Source organism: Pristiophorus japonicus, chromosome 2 (assembly GCF_044704955.1).
Source record: "Pristiophorus japonicus isolate sPriJap1 chromosome 2, sPriJap1.hap1, whole genome shotgun sequence".
Lineage (NCBI taxonomy): Eukaryota > Metazoa > Chordata > Chondrichthyes > Pristiophoridae > Pristiophorus > Pristiophorus japonicus.
This window is the reverse complement of record NC_091978.1, coordinates 120,098,045-120,110,945: the sequence shown is the minus strand read 5'-3', so window position 1 is coordinate 120,110,945 and position 12,901 is coordinate 120,098,045. Positions and strand designations below refer to the sequence as shown.

Sequence of the window (12,901 nt, the reverse complement as noted above, 5' to 3'; positions counted from 1 at the left end):
AATCAGTTTGGCAGGGTGTCTGGATTTCAGAGCATTTTCCTGATTCCAGACGGCCCTGCCATGGATCAGCCCGGTATCCGGAATCTGCAACATTCCATATTTCGGAACTCCAGATTTCAGACGCTCAACCTGTATCACACTATCCCTACAGCCACAAGAGAACAACCCAAAGCTCAAATGTTAAGGCTCCAAAATTTGAAGTACTTGTAGTTTTCTGATATTTTATACTGTTGCGTTAAAGCTGATGTTTTGTCAAAGAAAATCAAAATTACAATTAATCTCAAATATTACAGCGAGTGTCAGTTGATGAACGCTCTTATGTCTTGCAGCCACCGACATCATAATTATCCTCAGCCTGCAAGGCTTGTTGCACAGAGTGACATAGTTAATTCAGAAACTAGGGTCCTAAACTTAATGAAAGCTAACTTCGATGGCATGAGGCGTGAATTGGCTAGAATAGACTGGCAAATGATACTAAAAGGGTTGACTGTTGATAGGCAATGGCAAACATTTATAGATTACATGGAAGAACTTTAACAGTTGTACATCCCTGTCTGGAGTAAAAATAAAACAGGGAAGGTGGTTCAACCGTGGCTAACAAGGGAAATTAAGATAGTGTTAGATCCAAGGAAGAGGCATATATATTGGGCAGAAAAAGTAGCAAACTTGAGGACTAGGAGAAATTTAGAATTCAGCAGGAGGACAAAGGGTTTAATTAGGAGGGGGAAAAGAGAGTATGAGAGGAAGCTTGCTGGGAACATAAAAACCTGACTGCAAAAGTTTCTATAGATACGTGAAAAGAAAAAGATTAATGAAAACAAACGTGGGTCCCTTGCAGTCGGACTCAGGTGAATTAATAAATGGGGAACAAAGAAATGGCAGACCAAATGAACAAATACTTTGGTTCTGTCTTCACGAAGGAAGACACAAATAACCTTCCGGATGTACTAGGGGACTGAGAGTCTAGTGAAAAGGAGGAACTGAAGGATAGCCTTATTAAGCAGGAAATTGTGTTGGGGAAATTGATGGGATTGAAGGCCGATAAATCCCCGGGGCCTGATAGTCTGCATCCCAGAGTACTTAAGGAGGTGGCCCTAGAAATAGTGGATGCATTGGTGATCATTTTCCAACTATCGACTCTGGATCAGTTCCTATGGACTGGAGGGTAGCTAATGTAACACCACTTTAAAAAAAAAAGAGAAAAAACGGGTAATTATAGACCGGTTAGCCTGACATCAGTAGTGGGGAAAATGTTGGAATCTATTATTAAGGATGAAATAGCAGCACATTTGGAAAGCAGTGACAGGATCAGTCCAAGTCAGCATGGATTTATGAAAGGGAAATCATGCTTGACCAATCTTCTAGAATTTTTTGAGGATGTAACTAGTAGAGTGGACAAGGGAGAACCAGTGGATGTGGTGTATTTGGACTTTCAAAAGGCCTTTGACAAGGTCCCACACAAGAGATTGGTGTACAAGATCAAGGCATATGGTATTGGGAGGGAACGTACTAGTGTGGATAGAGAATTGGTTGGCAGGCAGGAAGCAGAGAGTTGGGATAAATGGATCCTTTTCCGAATGGGAGGCAGTGACTAGTGGAGTACCGCAGGGCTGTGCTGGGACCCCAGCTCTTCACAATATACATTAATGATTTGGATGAAGGAATTGAGTGTAATATCTCCAAGTTTGCAGATAACTCTGAACTGGGTGGCGGTGTGAGCTGTGAGGAGGATGCCAAGAGGCTGCAGGGTGATTTGGATAGGTTAGATGAATGGGCAAATGCATGGCAGATGCAGTATAATGTGGATAAATGTGAGGTTATCCACTTTGGTGGCAAAAACACGAAGGCAGAATATCATCCTAATGGGGGCAGATATGGGAAAGGGGAGGTGCAACGAGACCTGGGTGTCATGGTTCATCAGGTCATTGAAAGTTAGCATGCAGGTACAGCAGGCGGTGAAAGCGGCAAATAGCATGTTGGCCTTCATAGCTGGGGGATTTGAGTATAGGAGCAGGGAGGTCTTACTGCAATTGTACAGGCCCTTGGTGAAGCCTTATCTGAAATATTGTGTTCAGTTTTGGTCTCCTAATCTGAGGAAGGACGTTCTTGCTATTGAGGGAGTGCAGCAAAGGTTCACCAGACTGATTCCAGGGATGGCTGGACAGACATATGAGGAGAGACTGGATCAACTTGGCCTTTATACACTAAGTTTAGAAGGATGAGCGGGGATCTCATTGAAACGTATAAGATCCTGACGGGACGGGACAAGTTAGATGCGGGAAGAATGTTCCCGATGTTGGGCAAGTCCAGAACCAGGGGACATAGTCTTAGGATAAGGGGTAGGCCATTTAGGACTGAGATGAGGAGAAACTTCTTCACTCGAGAGTTTTTAACCTGTGGAATTCCCTGCCGCAGAGAGTCGTTGATGCCAGTTCATTAGATGTGGCCCTTACGGCTAAAGGGAGAAAGTGGTACTGAGGTGAATGATCAGCCATGATCATATTGAATGGTGGTGCAGGCTTGAAGGGTCGAATGGCCTACTCCTGCACCTATTTTCTATGTTTCTCTGGAGGTGGCATCCAGGGGGTGGTTGCAAAATGTTACACTTAACCTCAAGTAACCCTGGACTGAGAGAAAAAGAACTTAAGTTTCCAACCTGTATTACTGTTCAGTTGCCCTTGCTGGAACGTGTAGCTACACAGATTTTTTTTTTAAAAAGACAACTTTAGACTTGGCTGTGATGTCAGTAGGTTATTTTACTACAGTGACATTACTAATTTAGCTGAGGCATGATACCAGATGACTGCCAGCACCTGTGGTACCATCCTTCAGCAAAAGTCATCACTTTTTTTTCGGGGGGGGGGGGGGGGGGGGGGTGGCCAGAGTGAGAAAGACAGAATATTGGAACACACAAAAATTAGTCCATTGAAAGAGATCATACTGGATGATTTTCTTCATGAGAAATCACCACTGGTGAAACAGGTGTGAAAAACTATACATCATACAACAGTTGCTTGAAATCAGGGATGTTAAAATGTATCTTTTTTTTAATGCTGCAATTGATCAATAATCATGAGGACTCGAGATTAAAAAGTAACTGCCAGGATGTTCATCAATATAAGATTTAATTCTGCATTGTAATTTATTGGACCGACAATACTAATCATTACACTTGGCTCTATATATGCTTTAACTGGAGTGCAGTACACAAGTATCTCCTTCCTCTGCCCCCCACCCATTACTATAGGCAATTCTGTATCAATCGATATGTAACTATAGTATTATATTCTCCAAAGAACATGCAATTGCCTTCATTCCGATATAAATGGATTATTTTGCAATCTATACAAGCAGATGATAGATAACTAATTAATGGTGGGAGTGCCTGGGACAGAACTAAGACTAGATCAAGAAAGGACACGAAGAAGAGAATGTGGTACAGAAATAAAAGTAAAATCAGTGCGAGAAAGCAGGAAATGTACACCAAGAAAATAGTTAAAATGCAACAGCAGTACTTCAGAAAACAAGATGGAGATATCCATTATTACCATTACAGAAATCATGACGACAATTTTGGGGTATATTTTATTTCTTAAAACTGTAACAGAGCAGTGAAGAACATAGGAATCCTCTAGGTGAAAACTGGGAATTAGAGGGGAGAGGGATAACCCCGCCCCCCCCCCCCCAAACTACTAATACACACCAGAAAAAGGTGTTCTATTAAATATCCCTAGTTAAAACACATCATGTCATAGATGAGAGCTCAGAGGGTAATCAATTCCAAAATTCCAGGTTCAAAACAGCAATTAATGTGAGTAAATTCCAAGTACTGGGAATGTTTTACATCTTGAAACATGCATCTTGTAGCATAAAAGTGCAACAGATCTGTTACAGATGACATTAATTTTCTTTAAGACATAGAAATATTCAGTCTTCCATTGAAAGTGTCTTGCTTGGAACAGTTATTGAAATACACCCTATCCCATGGCTATATAGAGAGAGTACCACACATTTTGGTAATTATTCCCTTTCAGTAATAATTTGGTGTTAAAAGCAATGCTTGCCTTCAGCTATAGGTCTTCAAGATGGTTCTACCAACAAATCAACCATGGATTATATCCTGCAAGACCCAACTCAATTCCCAGTTACTTTACAGAGGTCAAAATGACTCTGCAAACATTAATATTTAGTAAATCCCTGGGGAGAACAAAGACTATTAAAAGGCTCCATAACATTTTAGATTTCATTTACAATTTAACAAATGCCAACTGCAGTCGTGTTTTTTTCCCCCCTCCACGTTTTCTTTCAAATATCACTTAATATGGAGAAAATATTAAAAATAGAATTGAATTTTAGAAATGCTCCTGCTTTCACTCTGGAGCTAATGCCATAATAAAGCTATGCGCATGATTTTCCATATTTGCTGCGAGAAAATTTTTTTATTAAGTTCTTTCACCTTTATTTACCAAAATTATATGCATTTTCATTTAGAGGAGAAAAACATCTACTTGCTCTCACTTCACTAATTGTCTTGGAACTTTCAGTGACTATCATTATATTAACCTGACAATGCAAGAAATTTGTTGGAAATTATAGCTGGACCCATCATGACTTAAGTCTCTTGTAGAGGCATCCCAGGTCTAAAACATTTCAAAACATAATCCAACAATTATGCACAGATTCTTTCCCAACCTCAGACACTAAATCCCATTTCACACGGCCCAATCAAAAAAGATGTAACTCAGTTGTATATGTTGCCAATAGATGGTATACTGTACTATAAAGTCTGATGTAATCAATAAAGTGACTTAACCTTTCACCACAATCAAGAAATCATAAATTACCAAGGCTATTAAAAATAAAAGTATACATACTTGTATGAAGTTCATACCACAGATGAAACGAATCATATGTGATGAATAAGAAAGGTTACAAGCCAGCTATGTTAACTAAGCCTCCAAGTGACAAAAACCATTGTGGGTCAAAACAAAAAACTCCTAGCCGGTTAGATTTCCATGCTACAATCCAGAACCATAGTACAATACAAACTACAGATTATACTTGATAACTGACAACAAAATTCAACTGTACTGGAGTCAAGGACAATGTATCTGAACAGTTAGCATAGAGGCAGCTGTGATACAGAGAAGGCATCTGCAAGTTTGATTTCACACATCTGAATGGACAGGCTTTAACAAATACAGAAATAGTGACAGTGGACTTGCAAACTGTACCATGTCTCCAAGATAGGAGGAGATTAATTGATGTCCTGTTTCTGACTGCTCCATTTTTGATCGGGGCAGAGATCAGGGCCCAGAAGAAACGAGATTCAGGGCCCAGAAAAGTTGAGGGCCCAGGGGCAACACAGGCCAGCCCACACTGCGATCTATGGATAGTAGGAGCATGCGTGCACACTCGGTCCGTGCAGCACAGCTTGGACTCCAGTCGTCTTGTTTAATCCTTACCACTGGATCAAGACCTGGCTCTGTCAAGCCCGTGTGGTAGCTGGTGTGCAACGGCCACCCCACGTTAAAAGAATCCATGCACAGGCATCTTCCACCCTTCAGTATGTAGTTCGGAACCTAGATTGTCAGGTCCCTCATTGAAACACCTGTGAACTCATCTATTTTTGGTGTGGAAGCAGGTCATCCTCGATACGAGGGACTGCCTAATACTAATACCAGTCATTACAATCCAAGTGTGAGGAAGTAGTGCTTTAGTTGTACAAAGCCTTGGTCAGACTCCATTCGGAGTACTGCGTTCAGTGTTGGACATCAAACTGTGGCCCTGGAAGGGGTACAGCACAGATTCACTAGAATGAATACAAGGGCTTAAAGGATTAAATGATGAGGACAGGTTACATAAACATGGCTTGTATCCCTTTGAGTATAGATGATTGAGGGTTGATCTGATAGAGATCTTTAAAATGATTTTGGGATTCAATAGCAAAGATACAGAGGAACTACTTCCTTTGCTTTCTCCCCATTCAAGTATCAACAAGTCTTCACTTGTTGATCCACCTAATGAGCAGGCTATCTTCCATGCAGAGAGTCTCAATCTGATGCCCAGGTGGCTGGTGGAGAAATCTGGTAACCACTAGTTCTGGGGATTGTCAAGCAGCATGTCCAAAGAAGCACAGTAGTCAACTTGCCAGAAGTTTGTTAATGGATTAACATTAATCCTTTGATTGGTGACATTTGTGATGTATCGGTGCCAGTTGATTCAGAGTAGACACTATTGGCTTTTTAAGTCAAAGGCCAATAATCACTGTAGTTATAGGTCATAACCAGAGTCAAGCGTCTTGGCAACATCAAACACTGTCAGTAGCATAGCAACATAGAAAAAGTCAACACCTTGCATGGTTATCTTTGTGCTCGCCACCAGTGTTATTGAGGGCTGAATATTATGAACATGACATTACTAATGATTTGATTTTGGCATTATTGTGCTGGACCAATATAGATGAACTACTCAACACAATCAAAATTATTTTTGTGACTTGAAGACAAGCAGCTGAAAGGCAGTCAATGAAAATGTATAGCTTTCATTTTGGGCCAGTTAACTCACCCCAAATTTGACAGTTTCTTTGAAACTCTTTTGAGTTTACCTGCAAAACATAAAAACATTAAACGGTGCCACCCGACCTGGGTGACACTCCAGACATTTACAAGGCCCTTTTTTTCCCCCCCCTTTTTTTGTGTTTTTTTTTGTGTTTTTCTTTTTTTTTTTGGGCACTAAAATCACAATTTTCCCCAGTGCCCCCTATAAAAGGGAAGGGGGACACTAAAAGCACCGGCAATTAAGACAAATTAAACTTAAAAAACGTAAAATCAAATTAAAATTTGGTTGCCGGGCGTGATGATGCACTCCAGTCCCTCCGGTGCCCACCTCTCGCGGAAGGCCGCGAGCGTACCGGTGGACACCGCGTGCTCCATCTCCAAGGACACCCTGGACCGATGTAAGAGCGGAAGAGAGGCAGGCAGTCAGGTTGAACGACCCCCTCGACCGCCCGCTGCCTGGACCGGCTGATGGCACCCTTGGCCGTGCCCAGGAGCAGTCCTACGAGGAGGCCTTCGGACCTACCCGCTCCCCTCCGCACAGGGTGCCCAAAGATCAGGAGTGTGGGACTGAACTGCAGCCAGAATTTCAGGAGCAGCCCCTTCAAATAATGGAACAGGGGCTGCAACCTTGTGCACTCAATAAAAACATGGAACACGGACTCCTCCAGACCGCAGAAATTGCAGGCGGCCTGGGAGTCCGTGAACCGGCTTAAAAATTTATTGCACGGCACTGCTCCGTGCACCACCCTCCAGGCCAAGTCCCCGATGAATAGTGGGAGGACCCCCGCGTAGAGTGCCCTCCATCGGGGACCCCCGCCTCCTCCGGACGGCAAGATGGTACGCCATGGCGTGTCCGGACGGCCGGCGAGGATGGCAAAGCTGAGGGTGTGCAGGAGCAGCCCGTACAGGAAACCCCTCCGCGCGGAACTGAAAGGCACGGAGGGGATTTCCCCGAGGCGGCTCAAGTTGTGAGGCGCCGGCCCCCGAGGGAGGTTCCGGGGTTTGGCGCCGATGAGGAATTCCGTCCGGACGGGGGTCAGTTCGGACGGGATCTCCCCACGTGCTTGAGCCTCCTCGATACACCTAACGGAGTCAGGGCCCAGAGCTGTTTTTAGCGACTCGATGGCATCGGCCGCGTGGCGGACGTTGGCAGAATTTAGGCGCCGCGCCAGCGTGTCTGGCGCCATCCAGCCTGCTCCTCCGCCATCGAGCAGGTCCCTGACCCTGGTCACCTCACCAGCCACAGCCCTCTCTTCCGACCGCCACATAAAACCTCGGCCGTGGAGGTACGGATTCCCGAGCAGCGGTTCCTGCAGGACGGCCGCCACTCCAGCCGGCGGAGAGCTGCGCTTGGTGGAGACTTTGTTCCAGACCCTGATGAGTTCCCTGTAAAAGACAGGCAGCTCCCGGAGGGCGGTCCTGGCACCCCCCAAGTTCACAAACAGGAGCTGCGTGTCATAATTGAGGTCGAGCTGCTGGCGGAAGAAATACCTCGCCAGAGCACACCACCTAGGAGGGGGCTCGACGTATAGGTATCTCTGCAGGGTCTGAAGACGGAAAGTCGCGAGCTGGGCGCTGACGCACACCAGAGAATCGCAGACAGTTGACCAGCTTAGCACACGTTGATAAGTGACAAACGCCAATTAAACTAGCCCAATACCCTCCCTCTCTCACCAAGAGTTTCATAACGAATGACTACTCGGGAATAGTGCTGGGGGTGGGTGCTGCCAGTCATGGGACCATACCTCAGTCCAATGCACTGCTTTCATAGAGAAATGATAAACGGGGAAAGTGAGAAAGAGGGAGGCAGGAGAAACATATATATTTATTTTCATTTTCTAGTTAAGGGCGAGTGGTGGAAGAGGTTTGGAACACTCCATTTATTTGCATTAGAACTAGTGTCCTCCGCGAGGAAAAAGCAATTGGATTAGACCAACATTTGTTAAACATCTGAACATAATAGCTGTATACAAAACTATTTATAGAGACCATGAAGGCTCTCCATCACGGTTTACCCAAAGTTTCAAAAAATACTGCCCCACACCCCCCCCGGCCTCCTTTACAAACACCTACAAAATAAATTTTAAACTTACTTCTTCGGTTGCCACTAGAAAGTTTAAGACCGTTTGAAAAATCAATACACACAAGGTCAAATGTTGTACTTAGGTCATCTCACAATATGCAATTAGAAGTTTGTGTCTTACCTCCCTTCCCAATCCAAAACATATTACTACTTGGGACAAAACTCAAAAATACAAGCAAACTTTTAAAATGCAGCAGGCAGTGACAATCAGAAGCCAGATACAAGTTTTGTAAAACCAACACTCAAAATGTCAAACAATGTCTTTTCAAATTTATCAGTCCATGCACCGAATGCAGCACATGTAAAGTATATTAAATGTCACTGTATTCTTGCTTCATTAAAAGTTGACAAGTTTTGTTTGTTTCCTTACAATGATTATTGTATCACTATAGGGCACTGACCAAAAACTACCAGTAAACTGTTCAATCTTATTTTGATGAATTATAAAACCAAAATTATACTACCACACAAGTCGACTTGAAGTGCTGTTGGAGTAGAACACTCCCAAGCAAGTCAAAAATTAGAGCAAAAAAAAAATATGTTCAAAATATCTAGCATTGAATTCTCTCAAAAAAAGTGCTGTGGCTACATTTTAATCGATTTTCAAATTTAGACTGTGTGATTGATTTAATGTAGTACACGTGTATTTTATTCGTACTGGAATTCCTTCTCGAAATCCATACAACTTCCCCCTCTTTTAAGACTCTCCCTAAAACCCATTTTTGACCAAGATATCTCCTTATGCCTCTGAAGCGCCTTGGGACGTTGTTCTCAGTTAAAGGCGCTAAATAAATGAAAGTTGCTGTATTGATTTTAAATGTAATTACAGTCGTTAATCAGGTAACAATTCCACAAATTGATACCACAGACTGTCACTGATCTATCGTAAACCGACAGTAGGCAATTACAGTATTTAAATTCAATGATATACAATAATCTGGTATATTATTTCACTCGCACATAAAACGTTCATCTAAAAAGAAAAAGTAATTAGTATATTACAAAAGCACAAGAAGCTACTGGAATCTGGCATGTGTACGCACAGGCGCTGCGCTGTTACGCACGGAGATGTAAATGTTAAGACGCCTAGTGTCTGAAACCCAAAATATCAGGAAAAACTAAACGCGTGTCTCAGTTCACGTGCTTAAATTCACAGACGGAAACTAAAGCTGTAACCTAGTTTACTGCCGTGGGCAAATTTTGTTGGACAGAAAAAAAAACTTTGCACTATTATCCAAGTTTACGGAAAAATATAGTCTAGAATAACTTCACGGTAAATTATCATTTGTATTTTAATCATTTGCAATAGCCCGACGCTGTAGTACCGTGAAATGCGACAAAGTCTGAGACTACACGTACGCGGCAAAGAAACTAAAGTCACTTCTGCAACACCACATTCGCTAAAATTTTTAATGAACATGCCTCACACGGCGGGGGCGGGGGTGCACACACACACAGCCAACCCATACACACCCCTACAGATACACAAGCACGAGAAGGGTTGGTCCTTTACCGAAGATCAAACAGGATCATATGACGGTACAACAACCGACAACACATTCAAAATTTGCACAGGAAACAGGGCTCGGCAAACACTTCTAGACAGGCTTAACTCGCCAGAGAGAAAAAAAATACACCCCAACAAAGCACAAAGCCTTCGATTTTAACACAGGCTGAATCACATGTAGCGGCGCCCAAACTTGCCCAACTCACACACAACTCCAAGCGTGTCAGAAACAGTGTTTACATTGAGGCTGAACGCCTGTCCCTCCGGCCTTATAGTCCAGCAGCAACACCGAGCCCTGCCGCCCGTCACACACCACACACCGAGTGCGAGCATCACCCTTTGCACGTGTCCGCTCCGAACCACGGTTACAAACCCTCCCACCTTCGGCCGAAATTACAAATACCCCACCGGCCGGGCTTCTCGCTCTCTCCCACCTCTACCCCACCAGCCGGGCTCCTCTCCCACCACATCACCCCATCCCCGGCCGGGCTTGTCTCTCCCACCCCACCCCACCCCCGGGCCGGGCTTCTCTCTCTCTCCCACCGCCCACCCCCGGGCTTCTCTCTCTCTCTCTCTCTCTCTCTCTCTCCCACCGCCCCCCGGGCCGGGCTTCTCTCTCTCTCTCTCTCTCTCTCTCCCACCGCCCCCCGGGCCGGGCTTCTCTCTCCCACCGCCCCCCGGGCCGGGCTTCTCTCTCTCTCCCACCGCCCCCCGGGCCGGGCTTCTCTCTCTCTCTCCCACCGCCCCCCGGGCCGGGCTTCTCTCTCTCTCCCACCGCCCCCCGGGCCGGGCTTCTCTCTCTCTCTCCCACCGCCCCCCGGGCCGGGCTTCTCTCTCTCTCTCTCTCTCTCTCCCACGCCGGGCCGGGCTTCTCTCTCTCTCCCACCCCGGGCCGGGCTTCTCTCTCTCTCTCTCTCCCACCGCCCCCCGGGCCGGGCTTCTCTCTCCCCTCCCGCCCTCCACTAGCGGGAGCCGCGCTTACAGCCGCTTCATGTTACCGAAGTGGCAGCACCTTACCTGAGAGGGGCGCCTAGATCCATGAGGATGGCCCCGGCCGAGCCTCCATATCCCGCTGCCGCCGCGCCGCAATGCGCGGGCTGCTCGGCGCCACACTCGGTCTGAGCTCCCGGCTCCAGACTCGGCTCCTTCTCCACCGAGGCGTCGAAGTCGACGCTCTTGACTTTACGGAGGTGCTTCCTGTACGAGGCGAGCTGCCGCTGGGCCGATCCCGGCTCTTCCCTCGGCTCCGTGCTCTTACCACCGCCGCCGCCGTTCCCGAGGCCGGTGCCGCGGGTCCCGGCGCTGTTGTCCGCGGTAAACGCCGCCCGGCTCCCCGTCCCCGTCCCCGCCGCCGCCGCCATTTTGTGCTGTTTTAGTTCATGGGCCCCAGTGTAAAAGGAGAGACGATCGGCCTCCTCCAGCACAGTGGCCGGCCAGCGCTCCTCCTCACACCGGGCCAGACAGACCGACACACACCGCAGGTCAGCACCAGCCCCACGGCCGCACTCACATCCTCCTCGGGCACCAGCCGCACTCTTCAGCCCCGCGTCCACCTGCGCTAAACCGGGTTACAGTCCGAGCTCCCAGTCAGTCAGTGCCACGGCGGGAGGAGCGGCCACCCTCAATAACATCTCTCACCGGGCGGGAGGCCGCGCTGCTGCTGTTCGAACCGACCACCACACCAAGCCGGCTTAACTCTTATTTACACAAACTTCGCGTTTTCTTTTCCTCGCTCTCAAAAGTAGAGGAGGAGGAGCGCCCGAGCTGCTTGGCGATGTTGGCCCGTCCCCATCCCTTATATGGACAAACTTCCCTGGCGTTAACCACCCCCGAGTTCCCCTCCAACCAACCAACTAACCTACTGCTTCCCAGCTACAAGTTGGCCGGGCACAGGAATCAATCGTGCAGAGCCTCCTGTGTGTCGGTCACTCATTTCATGCATTCATTGAAGCGAATTGTCCTTCTAAACTAGTGCAGTTAGGTATTTCCAATATAAAATCTATCATGCACCAAACATTTTCAATTGAGAAACCTAGCTGAGAGTATCAGAGTTAATAAAGGTATTTTCTGTAGTTTTGGGAAGGAGAGATAAGGTATTTGTCGATTTCAACTCATTTATGAGAGGCTATAATAATATTTTAATATGCAGAAGGTTATTAGGATATAAAATACCCCACCAGAAGCACAATCCATTGCCACCCAAGGTGAAAATTCCCTGAGGAGTTAAGGGCAGTTTTTCAGAGTTGTTGGAAAAAGCTTTTGATGTTGCACAGGGTTTAGTTCTGAAGTTACTTCTGTTCAGTGTCATGAATGATTTGGATATAGGCTTAGAAGGAGTGAGTTTAAAGTTTGCAGATGATAACAAAATACCGCTTTAAGGTGCTTCATAGGAGTATTATAAGACAAAAGAATTGACACTGAGCCACAGAAGGAGAAATCAGGACAGTTGGTCATTGAGGTAGCTTTTAAGAAGCATCTTAAAGAAGGAAAGAGAGGCAGAGTGGTTTAGGGAGGGAATGTCAGAGCCAAGTCAACAGAAGGGACAGCCACCAATGATTGAGTGATTATAATCAGGGATGCTCAATAGGCCAGAATTAGAGGAGTGCAGATATCTCAGGGGGGTTGTTAGGCTGGAGGAGATTACAGAGCTAGGGATGGGTGAGACCATGGTGGGATTTGAAAACAAGGAGGAGAATATTGTAATTGAGGCGTTGCTTAACCGGGTGCCAATGTAGGTCAGAGAGCATAGGA

The 12,901-nt window shown here is 45.9% G+C and overlaps 1 protein-coding gene across 2 annotated transcripts in view; it reads right to left on the bottom strand.

The window, feature by feature from the left end:
• Positions 1 to 11,900, bottom strand: part of map3k1 (mitogen-activated protein kinase kinase kinase 1, E3 ubiquitin protein ligase) — a 148,821-nt gene extending 136,921 nt beyond the window's left edge. Inside the window, exon 1 of one of the 2 annotated variants that reach the window (XM_070869029.1) lies at positions 11,168 to 11,900. In XM_070869029.1, coding sequence (XP_070725130.1) covers positions 11,168 to 11,511 — 344 coding nt within the window. In that variant the 5' untranslated portion in view covers positions 11,512 to 11,900. Of the gene's footprint in view, positions 1 to 10,390; positions 10,468 to 11,167 lie in introns of those variants that run through there. The other variant, XM_070869039.1, reaches the window with a different exon arrangement.
• Positions 11,901 to 12,901: the final 1,001 nt, after the last annotated feature.